General features: G+C 50.9%; 1 protein-coding gene across 2 annotated transcripts in view; it reads left to right on the top strand.

Moving 5' to 3' along the window:
- Nucleotides 1-4551: 4551 nt before the first annotated feature.
- PECAM1 (platelet and endothelial cell adhesion molecule 1) overlaps nucleotides 4552-18779 on the top strand; it is a 51703-nt gene continuing 37475 nt past the window's right edge. For both annotated transcript variants that reach the window (XM_055131333.1, XM_055131332.1), the window contains exons 1-3: nucleotides 4552-4791; nucleotides 4878-4904; nucleotides 16323-16619. In XM_055131333.1, coding sequence (XP_054987308.1) covers nucleotides 4725-4791; nucleotides 4878-4904; nucleotides 16323-16619 — 391 coding nt within the window. In that variant the 5' untranslated portion in view covers nucleotides 4552-4724. The remainder of the gene's footprint in view (nucleotides 4792-4877; nucleotides 4905-16322; nucleotides 16620-18779) is intronic.

Raw genomic sequence — 18779 nt, 5'->3', positions numbered from 1 at the left:
TTCAAGGACACTTTCCCATATAATTTTTTATGCTCTTACTAGGCTGTCATACTGTGAACTTTGGAGATGTTATGTGGCCACATATGTGGCTGTGCACTCCAGCAACTGTCTGGCTAGGATGATAGGATGATTCAGCGCCATGGCATTTAGGGCCTACCAGGTTTGGCAGGGTCATGCCTTCTCTCTGATCATGGGTCATGGGAGCATTTAAATGTGAGTGGAAGTGGGTATGTGTTTGCAGGGCTGGATCAGGTGGAGTAGGGATATGGAGTGCTGATCCTTTCAACATCCCTGGGGAGTCCAATTTTTTTGAGCCTCCTGGGGGTTGAAGTTTCTGGTTTGTTTTTTGGCTCTGTGCTCAGAGATCACTCCTGGAAGGGATCAGAGGACCACAGAGAATTCTAGGGATCAAACCTTGGTTGGCTGAGAGCAAGGCAAGTGCCCATCTGCTGTACTTTCTCTCCAGCACCTGAAATAGTATTCTTTCTTATTCTCTCTCTCTCTCTCTCTCTCTCTCTCCTGATCAAGACGTTTATTAACTACATTATTAAGTACACAGGGAAGGAAGGGAGCAGGCAGGCAAGGGCCACACATATAGAAAAACTCAATCGAGTAGATTAATTTCCTCTTATCTGGGTTCCACTTTTTTTTTGGCTTTTTGAGTCACACCCCACGACGCTCAGGGGTTACTCCTGGCTCTGCACTCAGGAATTACTCCTGGCAGTGCTGGGGGGGGATCATATGGGATGCCAGGGATCGAACCCAGTTTGGCCGCATGCAAGGCAAAACACCCTACCTCTATACTATCTCTCCGGCCCCCAGGTTTCACTTTTTGTGGATTCTGTATCCTCTGGTCAATAAAACATGAAAAATACTATGTGCAAGAAGAGATAGAACACACATTCACATCACTTTTATTATAGTATATTACTATAATTGTTCTATTTTAATGTAGGTGACTGTCAGCACTCTGTTCTGTGCCTAAGTTAAAAGTTAAAGCAGATCTGAATCACGTGTATACATAGGAAAGATGGTAAATATAAGGTTTGGGACAATTTGTGATTTGGGGCATCCACACAACTTGAGAGCTTTGATATTCAGAGTCCAAATTCTTTAGGATCGAGACACTAGAGTGCCCAGAGCATGTACAACTTGTCAAACTACAGGTCCCAGCATGGCTATACTCATGGACAGGATCATCTTTGCAATGAATGAAATAAAAGGCGGGCTGGGTACCCAACTCAAAGGCGCTTTCCTTGTATCAGGAGTTCAGGTGTGATCTTGGACACCATATGGTCCCGAGCAGTGCTGGGAGTAGTCCAAAGCCAATAATCAAACAAAAACCAATAGATAAATGAAAGATAATACACCCATCTGTTCTTATAGACTTAGAGAGCAAAGAGAAGAATATTTCCATGAAACTACAGAGAGAGTTTCCTGCAAGAGAGAGAGAGAGAGAGAGAGAGAGAGAGAGAGAGAGAGAGAGACCAACTGAACCATAGAAAGTGGTGACAACTCATAAAACCAGGGACAGACTGGCCCCACGCTGAGTAGGCACCAGGGAACTCTCCCTTTGACCCCATTGATCGCTGTCTGGGCTGGCGAAAGGTAGAGAACAACCATGGCAAATGATTTTCCACACGTGAGGCACAGCTTTTCTTGTGAAACTCAACTTCTTAATTTGTTTTCAAATAGGGAATGTGTTCACATGGCTAACAAGGTTCTGAGGGACACAGGGTCAGAGGCTGAAGCTCAGCAGTAGAACCCTTGCCTTGCAGGCGTCAGTCCTGGGTTCCATCCCGGGCACAACAAAAACGAAAGTTAAAAACCAAACAAGAAAAACACTCTAAAGGACACAAAGATTTGTTACGAGTCGTGCACTGCAAAACAGAAAACCTCACCAAGGGAGCAGGAAAAAGACTCAAATGGAAACTTAGCGTGTTCACGGCTCACACTTACCAGATGTGGTCGAAAATGAAAAGCTGATCTTAAATTTCATATTAAATGCAAAGACTGAATAGCAATGATCACTCAGAAAAAGGACAACATTGGAAAATTACCTGACTCTGATTTCAAAATACATTACAAAACTCTAGAAATCAAAGTACTGCGGTAATCTCTGAAGATGGCTTAATAGATCATGAAATGGAATGGAGAGGACAAAAATCAACCCACACATGCAGGGACAGCTAATTTTCAGCAAAGGCGTACGGTAATTAGTAACAAAATCTTATTTAAAAGCGATTGGGGGGGGGGCAGAGAGATAGTACAGAAGGGAATGCATTTGCCTTGCACGCAGCCAATCTGGGTTTGATCCTCAGCATCCTATAGGGTCCCCCAGGTACTGCCAGAAGTAATCCCTGAGCACAGAACCAGGAGTAAAGCCCTGAGCATAGAACCGGAGTAAGCCCTGAGCCCAAGACACCTAATGAGTAGATAGATGGTAGACAGATAAAAGCGATTGGGAAGCTAAAAGAGAGTTCCCATGCATGCACATTTCAGAAACGGAAGGGAAGAAACGAGCCTTGCATTCCAGACAGGAAGCGAGTGAGCTCTGGTGCCCGGTGGGAGGAAGGCGGAGGCTCCGCCCTGGCCAGTAACAGCTCAGCCAGTGAGAGAAACACCACGAACCAACCAATGAAGTGCCATGACACTTTGAATTCCCAGTGCCTTCCAATGAAGGCTTGTTTATAACGGCCCCTCTCACCTTCATAAAAAGAGCCCTCTTTCTCCGGGGAAGGTGCTTATGCTGAGACCCTCGACTTCTGCATTGCCTTTCTGTTACTGCTCCTGATTGGGCCCGTTCTGCCGGTGAGATAACTGGTTTCTTATTTGTTTGTCGACAGGTGCAAAGGGAATTCACTGGAGCACCGGCCGTCTTTGCAGCCAACGGAGCTGGAACGACCCAATGCCCATATGCATGAAGAAGAAGAAAGAACTTTGATCCATCCTTGGTCTGAAATTTAAAAGTTAACTCAAAATAGGTAATTGATCAAATATCAATGCATACGGGGTAAATCTTTGATCTTGGTAGGAGATTTAAAAGGGATAATCCAGGGGCTGGAGCGATAGCACAGAGGGTAGGGTGTTTACCTTGCACGTGGTCGACCCGGGTTCAATTCCCAGCATCCCATAGGGTCCCCTGAGCACCTCCAGGGGTAATTCCTGAGTGCAAAGCCAGGAGTGACCTCTATACATCGCCAGGTGTGACCCAAAAAGCAAAAAAAAAAGGGGGGGTAATCCATTAAATAGTATAAAGTAGGGACTGGAGAGATAATACAGGGTTTATATTCTTGCCTTGCATGCATTAAACCCTGGTTCTATCCCTGGCATCACATGGTCCCCAAAGCATTGCAGGGGGAAGCCCTGTTTTCTGTTTCGGGATCAGTATCGCGCCTTACCTCTGAAGCAGTGATCATCCAGGCAATGCTATAGGCTTGTCTTTATTCACCCATTCATTCGACTCATGCTTTTTGACCATTTACTGATCTCCATCCTTTCTGTCCTGGAGCCAGAAATTCATGCAGAGGGATCCCAAGCTGGAAATGTCAGATAACCATCTACGAGGAAGCCGAGGAAGGAAGGATAATTCAGTGTGGGGCGATGGGAAAGTTCTGGAGGAGCAAATGCCTAAGCTGCATTGTGACAAACTGGCGGGAGTTCATTGGAGAAGGGGGACGGAGCAGGCGTGTCAGGGGACCAGCATGAATTAGCATGTCAGGGGAACAGCGTGCAGAGTCGGACACATGGTGTGTTCTGGAAACCGTAAATCCGAGCAGCCAAACTGGAGGACTCAGAAAGGAAGTGGTGAGAGCAACCGTGGTCACCAAGGTCACCAAGATTTAGACGGGGGATTGACAACTGACTTCTCTGTGGGACATATGGAAATCATGACAAGCTCTGAGATAAGAGAATGAAGAGACGCCTCACAGAAAACTCCCTGTGGCCCTGTGTCCTCAAGATAGTTAGGGGTGCAGGCGAGAGGGGGAGTCTACCAGACTCTACCAGAGGGTGCTAGAACCTTACTGGTGGCCTCCATCTATACTGAAGCCACCTGGAAAGACCCAGAGAGCCTTAGCCCCCTGATTTCCACGTTCAGCTGAGCCCAGGAGACATCCTCCCTGAAACCTGCCGTTTGGGGGACAAATCAGTTGTGCCTCATCATGATCCTGTCAGGAGTGGCCAGTCAGTCTGGAGGGGGGAAAAACCTCCTGTGTGGGGGGAGGGGAACCGCACAGGGTGGAGCTCCGGAATACCAGAGGGAGTTGTTTGAGCATCAAAGAGGAGAAGCCGTCAGGGCGGCGGATAAAGAGGAGGAGGAAGCCTTTCTCCTCACCCCAGATGGGCCCCAAACCTACGTGAGGCGGGAGGGTCAGGAATGCTGAGGCACGTATCACTAGGCCATTTTTTTCCCCCTCTATTAAAAAAAAAAAAAAAAAAAGCTAAACAAAGCGACTGTATTCAGTGGCCTCTCAGGAAAGCCAGTCATTTCCTGAGGAGATATCAGGCCAGCCCAGGCCTCATTGTTCCCGATTTCCAGAAATGGCCGCCATTACCTGACCAGTCGCCCAGCCAGTCTCCCCGCGGCCCTGGACAAGTGACCAGAGTGATTTCTCTGCTTTCCGCAGGGCAGCGCGCAGCCTTGGCTCGGGGGACGCGGCTTCTGCCCGCCCGAGGCATGGCCCACGGGCAGAACTAACTGCGCCCAGGTCTTCCGTGTGGGGATGACGCCGGGCTGGGTCCGAGGAGGCAAGATGATGTGGCTCGGGGTCCTGCTGGCGTTTCTGCTCTGTGAGTTTTTATCCTCTGCCAGCATTGTTTCCAGTCCAGGGGCACCCGAGTGAACTAGAGCAACATCTTCCTTTTGTCTTTTCCAGGTTCCAGCCTCGAAGGACAGGAGAACTGTAAGTTGATCGTGTTCCTATTTTGCTGGGTTGCACCTTTTCGGGGTTCTTCAAAGGCGTGTGTCAAGGGCTTGTGCTTGGGTGTTTAGAATAACTGAGAAAAATGTTTCTATTCCCTTCTGGTGATTTTTAGGAGCTTTTAGAAGAAAACTCTTTTTTTTTTTTTTTGCTTTTTGGGTCACACCTGGAGATGCACACAGGTCACTCCTGGCTCTGCACTCAGGAATCTCCCCTGGCAGTGCTCAGGGGACCATATGGGATACTGGGAATCGAACCCGGGTCGGCCGCATGCAAGGCAAACGCCCTACCCGCTGTGCTATCGCTCCAGCCCCCTAGAAGAAAACTCTTGTGGTACGCCACGTTCAAGTAGAATATTCTAGAAATACATTAACCTTTCTAGGTCCCAGTGAATCGCCAGTTGTTAGGAATTGCAGAGACTAAAACCAGGACTTGCTACTTTGTTTTCTGGTTGGTGTTCTACTGTCTACTGTTCATGTTCATAATCTACCCCACCCCCAATTATTATATTTTTGTCTTTTTTTGGGGGGCGTCACTCCAGGCTCCACACTCAGGAATCACTCCTGGTGGTGCTCCGGGGACTATATGGGATGCTGAGGATTGAACAAACGCCCTACCTGCTGTACTCCTGTCCAGGAACCCCCAACTATTTTTACTCCCAAAGGAAATATATTCCACTTGTTGCGTTCATGAGGACAGAATATACAACCTCTAGTTGCTACTTTTATTTTTTTCTCCTCAATGAATTTGGATCTGGGCTTCGTTTCTCCTTACCCGGCAGCCATGATCCTAGCGCACGGGGGGTTGTGTAGGAGCACAATCGGGACAAGAGCTGGGGCTCTGGGCATCCGGGTCTCTCCCTCGCTGGCTTCCTGTTTCCCACGACCCCCGTGCTCTCCCATCTCCTTCCCCATGTCAGATGGAAGCTGATGGCTCCCTCCCCGGGGTTCCTTGAGAACGCCCTGTGTGGCTTTTTCCATGCCCCTGGAACGGCAGGGAGAGACTCGGCCACTCTCTCCCGGACCTGCACTTGTCCCTACACCTGAGGAAACTGAGTGACTCTGGCGTGTGTGTGCACCCTCGCCGTGGGTGGTTGGGACCCAGGGAGCCTCTTCCTTGGGCCACTCAGGACCACGCCACACGGGTCCGACCCCAGCGCTTCCTGCCTTCTCTCCAGCTCCAGAAGGCCTGCTCTGCTTTTTCCCTCCTTTTCCCTCAGCCCTCCTCTGCCTGCCCACCTCGGGAGATGACCTCAGCTCCATCTTCACCCAGCAAACAGGCGTCTGGAGGGAACTCCCTCCACTTCCCGCCCTGCCCCGGCTGCAGGCTTATCAGCCTCCCCACCCATCCTCCCGGCTTCCCTCGCAACTCAGAGGCGCTGTCCACCCTTCATCCCCACAAGGGCTGGCCTGGCCACCTGGCTTCCTGGAGTCCATCCCGCTAGCAGCTTCCACCCGTCCTGTCTGGTTCTTTCTCCCCGTTTTCAACCACTTGTCTGTTGAGGAAAAGGAAAAATCGTGAAGAGCCCATCACACCCCCTGTGATGTAGGAGCTAGCTGCTCAGCCCAGACCCCATGGGGCACGGGGCAGGGAGGGTGATAGAAATTACCCTTGAATGAGACATTTGGTGAGAACAAAGAAAGTATATTCAAAGGATGCACTGGTCAGAGAGGGCAGAGCGGAAGCCTTGCACAGAGGGACTCTCTTTTTTTTTTTTTTTTTTTTTTTGCTTTTTGGGTCACGTCTGGCGATGCACAGGGGTTACTCCTGGCTCTGCACTCAGGAATTAACCCCTGGCAGTGCTCAGGGGACCATATGGGATGCTGGGAATCAAACCCGGGTCAGCCACGTGCAAGGCAAACGCCCTACCTGCTGTGCTATCACTCCAGCCTCAGAAGGACTCTCTTTTTTATTAGCTTTTTATTAGCTCTTCTGAGGATGTTTCATTTTAGGAATATCGTGACTTTGTCAGGTGTTAGAAACATCACCTGCTAGAGATGTCACCACTGACCATTACTAAACTGGGGACCAGTGCCTGGGATGGCGTGTGCCTGACACTTTCCACTGTCAGTCAAGCTAGCCCCTCATGGGGGCTGGAGAGATATGACAGTGGGGAGGGCGTTGGCCTTGTGCACGGCCAACACGAGTTCAGTCCCCAGCATCCTGTATGGTCTCCAAGCCCCGCTAGGAGTAATCCCGGAGCTCAGAGCCAGGAGTAACCCCTGCGTATTTCTGGGTGTGACCCCCAAACAAAACAAGACAAAAATTAGTCCTTCTTGGAACAGTTACTCGGTAGGGGCCCAGAACCTGTGAGTTTTATCTGTGTGGATTGGGGACCCTCTCACATGTGTCAGTTGGGGTCCTGACTGCTTTACTCTCCATCTATTCCGGGACCCTTCTCTACCCACATTCTCCCTGTCTCCCAAGCCTGGCATGGAATCAATCTCTCCATCTCCTCAGCCCTCAGTGAGCTCTCAGTAAGCATTCTGGCCCCAGCCTTCTGCCAAGAGATGGTCTCTATGCCTGAACATTCCCACCCTCAGCTTCTTCAGCTGAGTGAGACCCTGGAGGCTCTTTTGCCTGGAGTTTCTCTGCCCTCCCGTAAAACCCTCTTCCTGGTCCACAGAAGAGGCTCTTCCTGGATGCTGGAGCCATCCTCATCTCTGCAGACCCTGAGCTCTCATCCTCTGTGAAGCGCAGCTCCTCTCTCCATATATCCACCCCCCCCACACACACACACTGCTCAGTCCACCCAAGGCCTGGTCTGACCCCTGAGTGTCCACTGGGGCCAAATTTTGGCATCTCCTGCTAGTCATTCCCAGGCCCCTCAAAACTGGCGGTCTCCTGCACTTAATTCTTCTGTCTCTTATTACCTCAGTTGACCATGTCCTCTTGGGTACCTAACCCAGGAAACTCCTTTGGGTTTTAGTTGGTTGGTTGGTTTGGGGGTCAAACCTGGCTATGTTCAGGACTTATTCCTGTGAGGTGCTCAGGGATCACTCCCGGAAGTGCTGAGGGAATCATAAACAGTGCCAGAGATCAAACCTGGGTCAGCCACATGCAAGGCAGTCATTTTCCCCACGCTACTATCTTTCCGGCCCAGAAACTTATTTTTTACTCACTGCCTCAACCCCCATATTTAGTCAAGTAGCATGTGTGTATAAACACATAAAATTTATCATGAGTGACAGAATATTTGTATTATGGTGCTACCATCTTCTCTGCCTAGTTTTAGAGCATTTTTATCACCCCTCAAAACTACCTCAGAGTGCTAAACACTTTGTCCTCCCATATTCCCAGTGTCCCTGCCCTACCTTAGATCTCCTTAGTTTTTACCAGAACTCTGTTGACAATGGTCTCTCTCCCTCTGGCCTGCTGGGAACTGAATAAAGCTCCAGGGTCAGCCTGTCAGCCCCCTTTGGACAGGGCCCAGGGTCTCAGCTCCCTCAGGATAGGGCTCAGCCTGTCCTCCCCCTCAAGACAGGGCCCAAACTGTCAGCCCCCCCTCAGTATAGGAGCCCGTCTGTCAGCCTCCTCAGAATAGGGCCCACTCAGTCAGTCCCCTCAGAACAAGATCTGGTCTGTCAGTCCCCTCAGAACAAGATCTGGTCTGTCAGTCCACTCAGAACAAGATCTTGTCTGTCAGTCTCCTCAGGATAGGGCCAGTCTGTTTGCCCTCTCAGAACAAGGCTGAGCCTGTCAGCCCTGTGGGCAGGACTCCCTATTCCAGCACCCGTCCCCTCCGCAGTGCTCTGGCTCCTGTAACAGCCTGTACCCAAAATACATCATTTCCTCAGGCCCCTGTGCCCTGCTACACACTGTTTCCCGCCTGTTCTTTGCCTACCTGGTACAGGGGTTACTTCCCTCAGATGCCCCTTGGCTTCTCCTGGGCAACCATCCCTGTTGCTTGTCTCGCTATACTCCGGTTACCGAGTTCCCACCAGACTGCATGGATGTAGGCCAATAGAGGTGACTTCTCAGTGACACTGTGATCCCAGCACCAGCCGGGGGCTCCAGAGTGTCTCCTCCAAAGGCATGTGAGGTAAACTTGGAGGTGCTTGGGATACAGCTGAGACATTGGGTCAGACGGGCATTCACCTTAAGAACACCCATGTCATTTTTTTTTTGACAAGGGTGGGTGGCCGCCCGTCTCCTGCTGCCCCTTTTTTCCTGAGTCATTTCCAGATTGAGGGTCAAGGAACTGGCTGAGTCATGACCCCTCACCTTCCCCGGGAACATTCAGCACCGGGGCTGGAGGCTGCTGAGGGAGGGAAGTGGGCCCCTTTGGGCAGGACTCTGGGACTTGGCACTGTGGTCCCTTGGCACTTTATCTGTACTGTGGGAACTCTGTGACTTTGGCCCCGCCCCTGCAACCTTTTCCTGTCAGGATTGAAAAGATATGATCTACCGAGATGGTTCCCCCCGCTCATGCTTCTCTCACCTCAGTTCTGACACTTTGGGATTCAGAAAGGAAACCTGTGGATGGTCTCTCCAGAAAAACACACATAGGTGTGGAGTCAGAGGTAGTTTGTGGGTCCCTCTTCCCCCCCCTTGACCCTCCCAGTGGCCACATAGACCAGATGCTAAGCAACCACTCCATCGTGCAAACAGGGAGCATTCTACGTGCAAACCTTGTTTGCTGGTCTTGGACAGTCATTTACAGAAGGAAAATGTTTGTGCGTATTGAGAATGTTTGTATGTTAAGAGGCAGGAAAGATAGCCCAGCAGAGCACATGGTATGCATGCAGGAAGCATTCATCTCTGGCACTGTGTGGTCCCTGGAGCACTGCCAGGAGTGACTCCTGGGCAATGCCAGGTGTGGCAAAACCAAGCCAACCAACAAGACGAAGGGTCAGGTTGAGCCGACTGAAGATTTGTCAGACTTTGTTATTCATTCTCAGTTGCTGCTTCATTATCCCCTAAGCTTAGGCACTTCAGTGAGACCTGACACTGGACCAAGAAGTGGCTCATGCATAGATAGCATGTATGTGAGGCTCTGGGTTCAATTTCATGGCAAAAAAAAAAAAATCACACACATGTACCATGGTTTTTGCATGACAGATATCTGAGTAATTTTAACGTAGAAGATGTCTCTTGGACATGCAGATTCTCGAGATGTTGATTAGAATTGGGGCCAGAGAGATGCTTTGCTTGCAGGAGGCCCAGGTTCAATCCTTGGCTCCCCCTGATCCCTTGAGTACTGCCAGGATTAATCCCCTGAGCACAGAGCCAAGGGTAACCCTTGGCTGTGACCACCCAAACCTCACACACCAGTGAATGTTGTGATGTTCTGAAGACTTGACTGAGGCTGGAGACTCTAAGCCCATTTTGTGTGTCTGTTGGCGAGAAGCTTCATTCCCTGCCCGTAGACACGAGGCTGCTCATATCCTGGAAGTTGTCTTTGTCCAGAGGGAGTGATCCCAGAGGACACAGTGACCAGGACAAAAGCTTGGTGTCCTTAATCATCGAGTCTCTCAGAAGTGACTTACCCACATTCCTTGTGGTTCTTTTGTTGGATACACAGACCAACTCTGAGGTGAGGGCAAGAGTCCTGCGCCCTCTCGAAGGCTGACGACAGTGCAGGTCGTGGCCGTGGAGGAGGAGGTCGGGAATGAAACTGCTGTTCTGTTTCTTTTTCATTTTTTAATCTTTATTGATTGAGATACTTTGATTCACAATACTGTTAATGATGGTTTGTAACACTTCACCCATCACCTCCCTCCTTCAGGGATTTTATTGTTGTTGTTGTTTTTGGTTAGGTGTGTGGGCCTTACCTGGAAATGCTCAGGGATTTTGCTTGGCGGTGTTTGGGGGAGCATACAGTAAAAGATATATACATCCCTCTCGGAGAGCCCTGCAAGCTACCAAGAGTATCCCGCCCGCACGGCAGAGCCTGGCAAGCTACCCATGGTGTATTCGATATGCCAAAAACAGTAACGATAGGTCTCATTCCCCTGACCCTGAAAGAGCCTCCAATTGTTGGGAAAGACAAGTAAGGAGAGGCTGCTAAAATCTCAGGGCTGAGTGTAATAGAGATGTTACTGGCACCCGCTCGAGTAAATCGACGAACAACAGGATGACAGTGATACAGTGATACCTGGAATGCTCAGGGATTTCGCTTGGCAGTGCTTGGGGACCACATGGGATGCTGGGGATTGAACCCAGGTCAGCCGTGTGCAAGGCAAACACCCTACCTGCGGTACTATTGCTCCAGTCCCAAGACTGCCATTTTTTGTTGCATCAGATCAGTGAGGCTTTGTCTTAAGTTAAAGAGCTGAGATTGATTCCTAATTTAAGACATTTCATAAAATGCTTTTGACTCCCTCCTGTTCTGCACTCCTTTCTTCTCCCTTGTCTCTTGGCCATGGGACTGATGAGCCTGCCAGGAAATCCGGTGAGTTCATTTGTTTAAGCGGATGTGTGTCTGGGTTGCTTAGAAAAGCAACATGGCGGAAGTCCCTGCATGGTGGTCGGCATCCCTGCTGAAGAAACAGCCACCCAAAGCTTTCACAAGTCGACTTTAAATGGTTCCAAAGTGGTTACAAAAAAGGGGGGTTATTGAGGGTCTCTGATGAAGAGGAAGTGAGACCCAGGCAGGGCTGTGTGAGGGGCCAGGCCTGGAGGAGGGAATGGTTGTGAGAGAAAGGCTGAGTCCCAGGTGGACACAGGCTGGGGCTGGAGCGATAGCATAGCGGGTAGGGCGTTTGCCTTGCACCCGGCCGACCCGAGTTCGATTCCCAGCATCCCATATGGTCCCCTGAGCACCACCAGGAGTAATTCCTGAGTGCATGAGCCAGGAGTAACCCCTGTGCATCGCTGGGTGTGACCCCCCCCAAAAAAAAAAAAACCAGGTGGGCACGGGCTGCCTGTCTTGAGTGCTCAAAAGAGTTTGCAGAAGCCCAGGAAGAGGACGGGACAGGACCACCCAGCAGGGCCCAGCCCCTCCCCCCCACACTCCCACCCCGGCAGCATATGGAAGGGCCCCTGTCTTCCTCTCAGCCACTTCAGGCCACTTCAGTTTGGATGTTGTTCAGGGTTAAAAGAGAGTTCTCATTTTTTCAGAGGAGAATTTGGAACCTGGTGGGGGTTAAGGAGCTCCCCAAACCACCCAGCTAAAGACAGTGAGATCAGGTGTGGAGTCTGGCCCCCCTGACTGGCTTTGTCCCTGTCCCCAGCATTCTGTCCCAGTCTGGGGTATCAGCTTCTCAGGGTGATGACAGGCAAGCCACCTAGCGGGGGGAGGGGGAGAAGGTTGGGGGGCAGGGCTCACAGTGGGAGGAGGGGAGGGGAGGGCCATGGAAGGGGGCAAGAGGAGTCATTGTAATTTACCTGGAAAACAGGAAATGCCAGAAACATGGAGATCGCGCTGTAGAGAACGGAACACTCGGGAGTAGGACCCAAGAGTTGGCTTTGTTTCTGTGACTGGCAGGGTCTCGTTAGCGTTTCTCAAACACATTTTCTGGACCAGGAACTACGCTCCAAGTATAAACTTCCAGCTTCCCACGGGCACTCACTTCCGGATGTCTGTTGTGTGGATACGCAAACGGGCCCTTGGGGAAGCTGAACGCAGGTGAGGCTGGGCGGTGCATTCAGCCCTTCTCTGCTGCCGCTGGTCAGCCCTTCCACACACTTCCCTCCATGAGGCACCATGACACCAAACATGACTCAAAATGCAGGGCTTCCTGCTGTGCACACACTCATGCTTCTTTGTCCCGATTTCCTCTTTGCAGGAGACCATCAGATTGGGTTTGTGCCTATGTTAACTTTTTCATCTCTTTTTGGTTTTGTTTTGGGGCCACACCCAGCGATGCTCAGGGGTTACTCCTGACTCAGTAATCACGCCTGGAGTTGCTTGGAGGGGGAGGGGGGCACATAGGGGATGCCAGGGATTAACCCTGCACTGGCTGTGTGCAAGGCAAGTGCCCTACCCACTATACTTTCGCTCTGGCTTCTACTTGTTTATCTCATCTCCCAGCACAACCACATTCCTGAGGCATTAAGGGAAAAGATTCCAAACATATGAATGGTTAAGTGGGGTGGGATCGGGATGTGAGTCAAGACTTACAGCCTCTGTTTCACTCAGGGCGCCCCGGAGCGGGGTGTGTGTGTGTGTGTGTGTGTGTGTGTGTGTGTGTGTGTGTGTGTGTGTGTGTGTGTGTGTTTGTGTGTGTGAGACCCCTCCCTTCCCCGAGGGACCCAGCCCCAAAAGCCTCCAGAACCCCGCTGCCGCCATGCTCATGGCCACTCTCTACACACTCAGGCCCAGCCTTACCCATGAGTGCATCTATTCCTTGACCATGTGGCCGCATTTGTGACAGCATGATACTTCTAACCTATCCATACTCCAAGATTACCACACCACATTTGATAGGGTTCAAAGTAGGAAGCAACTAATCTTAGAGGAAAATATTTTTTACATATATATTTTTACATATATATGTACGTACACACACACACATATATAGCACACAAGGCTCAACCTTTAACAACATGTTAGTGATCTCTTATAGAAGGGCTTAATGGCCCCTGAGTGAAATACAAAAATCTCCAAGTATACTTTCCTCTAAGTATACTTTCTTTGTTTTTGCATAATCAGGGGTTTTTCATAACACTGTATCACTGTGTCACTGTCATACCAGTTGCCATCGATTTGCTCCAGCAGACACCAGTAATGTCTCCATTGTGAGACTTGTTGTTACTGTTTTTGGCATGTTGAATATGCCACTGGATGCTTGCCAGACTCAGCCATGCTGGTGGGATACTCTTGGTAGCTTGCAGGGCTCTCTGAGAGGGATGGAGGAATTGAACCTGGGTCCACCGCATGAAAGGCAAATGCTCTACCCACTGTGCTTTTATAACAAACTATACAAAATGTATCATCTTGGTTCTGCTTTGGGGCAGGGATTGGGGTTCGGGATGGAAACATCCGAAATATGGTGGTGGGAAGGTGTAATGGTGGTGAGATTGGCGTTTAAATGTGATCAAATGTTGTGAACTATTTTATAAAATAAAAAAAAAGACTTACAGCCTCAGCCAATGGAGTGTCAAATGTCATTTAATACAGTTCAATAGTGAGGTGCTCCCAGCATGAGGATTCTTGGAGATATTTGTTGGCCCATGGGTAAAGAGATGGGGAGAATCTAGGCAATTTAGTCTATACACATTCCTCGGGTATGGCCCAGGATTATTTCTCTCTTCTCAAAATGTCTGATAAGAATTGAACTTGGGAGGCTGGAGTGATAGCACAGCAGGTAGAGCATTTGCCTTGCATGCGGTCGACCCGGGTTCAACTCCCAGCATCCCATATGGTTCCTCGAGCACTGCCAGGAGTAATTCCTGAGTGCAGAGCCAGGAGTAACCTCTGAGCATTCCGAATGTGACCCAAAAAGAAAAAAAAAAAGAATTGAACTTGGGGGTTGTGTACAAAGGGGCTAAGGTACTTGCCTTAGCGCAGTTGACCCTGTTCATCCCTGCCACTGCATATGTTCCACTCAGCCCAACCTGGAGTGATTTCTGAGCACATATCCAGGAGTAAGTCCTGAGCATAGCTGGGTGCGACCCCCAAACCCACCCTTCTCTGCCTTCCTAATGAATTGCACTTTAAGAGCTAGAAAGATAATAGAGCAGGGAGGGTGTTTGCTTGGCACATAGCAGAACTGGGTTCAGTCCCCAGCACTCCACGTGATACCCCGAACTAGTCAGGAGTGACCCTTGAGCACATTATCAGAAGTAAGCTGTGAGCTCCACTGATGTGGCCCCCAATTCTTTTTAAAAGTAAAAAAAAAAGAAAGTAAAAGAAATGAACTTTCAAGTTTTGCCTAAGCCATGCGATCCTGTTTTGCTTGAGTAATACCTAGTACCATTGGTCCTACACGCTCTCGGGCCTCTGATGCTGTCGGAGGTGCCACATGCACTCTGGTAGCATCCGTGCACTCAGGGTAGCATCGGTGTACTCTGGGTAGCATCCGTGCACTCTGGTAGCATCCATGTACTCTGGGTAGCATCAGTGTACTCTGGGTAGCATCCGTGCACTCTGGGTAGCATCCATGTACTCTGGGTAGCATCAGTGTACTCTGGGTAGCATCCCTGCACTCTGGTAGCATCCATGTACTCTGGGTAGCATCAGTGTACTCTGGGTAGCATCTGTGCACTCTGGTAGCATCCCTGCACTCTGGTAGCATCCATGTACTCTGGGTAGCATCGGTGTACTCTGGGTAGCATCCGTGCACTCTGGTAGCATCCATGCACTCTGGGTAGCATCAGTATACTCTGGGTAGCATCCATGCACTTTGGGTAGCATCCATGCACTTTGGGTAACATCGGTGTACTCTGGGTAGCATCCATGCACTTTGGGTAGCATCCATGCACTTTGGGTAACATCGGTGTACTCTGGGTAGCATCCATGCACTCTGGTTAGCATCCGTGAACTCTGGGTAGCATCTGTGCACACTGGGTATCATCCATGCACAAAGAGGCCACATGTTGCGTGTAGAGAGCTGTGTCTAGTGTTCAAGGGGAGGGGACTGGTTGTAAGGAGATGAGCTGGGAGGAAGGATACATAAAGAGTAAAGCCAGAGGTTCCTTCTGCAGGGTGGGGGAGGAAGAGATTTTAGACTATCTTTTCCTCTGTATTCTTCTTTTGAGAACTTCAAGTAGGCCGAAGAGAGTGATCTTACTTCTTCATACATAGCACACTCACCCTCCAGCCATGCACTGCTGGCTTTGTTTTATTTGTTTTATTTTGCTGCACGTTTTTTCTTCAGCATGGAGGCCTCCCATGCAGTGCTCAGGAGACCCGGGGCCATTCCAGTGACACTCAATCAACCGGACCAAAAAGTTTTATGTTGGAGCTGGAACGATAGTACAGCGGGCCGGGTGTTTGCCTCGCATGCGGCCCGACCTGAGTTCAATCTCCAGCATCCCATATGGTCCCCCAAGCACTGCCAGGAGTAATTCCTGAGTGCAGAGCCAGGAGTACCCCTGAGCATAGCTGGATGTGACCCAAAACTTAAAAAAAGAAAGAAAATTTAATTAAAATTTAAAAAATTTTAAAAAGAAAGGAAGTTCGATGTTTAGGTCAGCACCTGTCAGTGCTTGAAGGGCAGTGACAGGGATCAGACTGGTCGCTAAGCAGGCATCTGGGTCCCCACCAATCACTCTCCAGGGTCGTGTGAAAAATCAGTACAGCACCAAAGGGAGATGGGCAGTGCCGTCTCCCGGGAAGCCTGGGGTGCTGGAACTCACAGCCAACCCTTGAGCTGTGCAGTAGATACCTTCTCATCCTCTCAACCCCTGCCCCCGGCAGGCATAGAGGGCCCTGAGCCACTGCAGGGACGGTGGCTGGCAGGGAGGGTGGACTCGCTTAACCGCCGTGTCTGCTCTCGTCCCCCTGGCACGCAGCGCTCACCATCAACAGCGTCCACATGGTGATCCTGCCGGAGCTGGTCGTGAGCAACGGGGAGAACCTGACCCTGCAGTGCATCGTGGACATCAGCACCAACCTGCGGGTGCAGCCCCAGCACCGGATGCTCTTCTACAAGGACGACGTGCTGTTTCACAACGTCACCACCACCGAGAGCACCGAGAGCTTTCCCATCCCCCACGCCCGGGTCTACAACGCCGGCATGTACAAATGTAGGGTGATCCTCGACAACAAGAAGGAGAGGGCCACGTCCGAGTACCAGGTGTGGGTGAAAGGTGAGTCCTGAGGGGAGGGAACCAAGCACAGGCTGGAGACGTGTCACTCATGCCCGTGGCAGGAGTCGTCACTGAACAAAGACCAACGAGGCCCCGCCTGCCCATGGTCCCCCACTCACTCCTCTGCCTGTCATTTTCCTAGCCTGCCCCTGGACACGTGGCTCAGGTGTCTCACTTGCCGACTTACCTCTCAGCCCTTCGCCTTGGCTCCCGTTCTTTCCTCTCCTGGGGGCCTGTGGGAAAAAATCATTTTGGTGGTGTTGTTTTGGGCCACACCCGGTGGCATTTAGGGCTTACTCCTGGTTCTGTGCTCAGGGATCACTCCTGGCAGAGTTCTGGGGACCCTTTAGGGTGCCAGGGATTGAACTTGGGTTGGCCGCATGTGAAGCAAGTGCTCTACCCACTGTACTATCTCTCCGGCCCCCTGATCCTCCGTTTCAGCTCCTCCTGAACTCTTCTCAAGGGTATGACTCAGCCATTGACATTCCCATGAGCCAGCACACAGCGGCCGTCTCCCCCAGCCTCTGTCCTGGCGCTCTCTGCCTCCCTGTTGGGTGATGCTGGGTCCCAGGGGCCCATGTGAATGCTCTGTAGTCACTCTGCCCCGCTTCTCTGGACAGTTCCCTGCTGTGAAGTGAAGATGCTGTCCCTACCCCGCCAGGGAATGGTTGAGAGGATGAGAAGGTATTTACTATACAACGCAAGGGTTGGCTGTGAGTTCCAGCACCCCGGCTTCCTGGGAAACATCAGTGCCCGTCTCCCTCGGTGCTGATTTTTTCACGCAGGCCTGGAATGTCAGGGCTGGAGAAAAGAGGCCATGTGGGTTCGATCTCTGTATTCTGAACCAAGCCACGAGCTCACTCCCGGTACCCAAGGAATAATCGTGGGGGAAAGTGCACAGATGAACAGAGCAGGAAATAGAAAGGGCTTTGGAAAGGAGGGGAACTGTGGGGTGCTTAGGCTCACAGATATAATTGCTCTTCATTCATTCATTCATTCATTCATTCATTTTGTCACTCAAGAAATATTTCTCAAGGAAGTGTGCCAGGAAGAAAAGCAGATGTCAAACAAATAAAAAAAAAAGTGTAAGGAGGGCCGTATAATGTTGGAGCCAGTTATCTAACTGGGGTCTAATAGTCACAGGGAACGCTAAGGAGGAAGAAAGAGATTTTGCCTGGGAAGTTCAGAGTGGCTTCCCGGAGGAAGAGACAAGCAGGTCCAGATACAGAAGATGGTGCGAGAGTGTGCTTACCGATGAAGAGGGGCTTAGGTGGGCAGGGGTACGGAGGCTGAGAGAGAGGATAGTACCCCAATAAGTACCCAGACTCCTCCTGGAGTCTCCACTTCCTGCCCCCAGAAGAGAGAGAAGTAGGGAAGCAGGAGAGCCCCGGGGAGAGTGACCGAGCACTGACACAGACCACCCTCCCCGCGGGAAAAAGGAGCCCCTTCAGCCAGCAGAGAGCAGGCAGACCCGGGAGAACCTGGCTGTGCGGGGGTCTAAGTCAGCTCCAGACCAGGTGGTCCCGTGGGACCCGGGACAACTGCCACAGGGTTGGTCTGCTGCATCTCCACCAAGCACAGCAGAACCAAGGGGCCTGGGGCGTTCACAGGAGGGAAGATGGGGCAGGCTGCAACGCTGCGAAGTGTATGGCAACGCATGTGCCAGCAGCCGTTGGAAACGCAGATATTTTCTGAAAACATGGGTGACGTGGAGGTGGCGTCCCAAGCAGTGCTCAGGGGACCAGGCTCTCCCTCGTGTGACCTGGGCTCACCACCCAATGTCCCGTTCCCACCACCCCTTTCTCTAGCGAGCCCCTCCGAAAAGCTATATAGGAACCGTGACACAAGCAAGGTTGACTCCCATGCACACGGGCACCCTGGAAATGCCTGTTCTTCGCCCCATCTGCCTTATCTGTCCAAATGACACCCTCCCTCCAAGATTCCTCTCAGGCTGTGATCCTTTCTAGAATCTTCTCCGATCTCCCCTCACCCCCGGCAACGAGAGGAGCTTTTTCCCTGACTGCTCCGTCCCTCACTGCCTTGGTGATACAACCAGCTGTGCTACCCTCCTCTCTCCCACTCCCATCCCCTCCTTAAGCTCTGGTTTGGAGGTCAAACAAACTCAGCTCTAGGGCAGGATGTGGAGAAGCTCAAGGGTTT

The sequence above is a fragment of the Sorex araneus genome, chromosome 3 (genome assembly GCF_027595985.1).
Source record: "Sorex araneus isolate mSorAra2 chromosome 3, mSorAra2.pri, whole genome shotgun sequence".
Classification (NCBI taxonomy): Eukaryota; Metazoa; Chordata; class Mammalia; order Eulipotyphla; family Soricidae; genus Sorex; species Sorex araneus.
The sequence above is the reverse complement of the archived record's forward strand: the minus strand, read 5'-3'. Positions and strand labels throughout refer to the sequence as shown.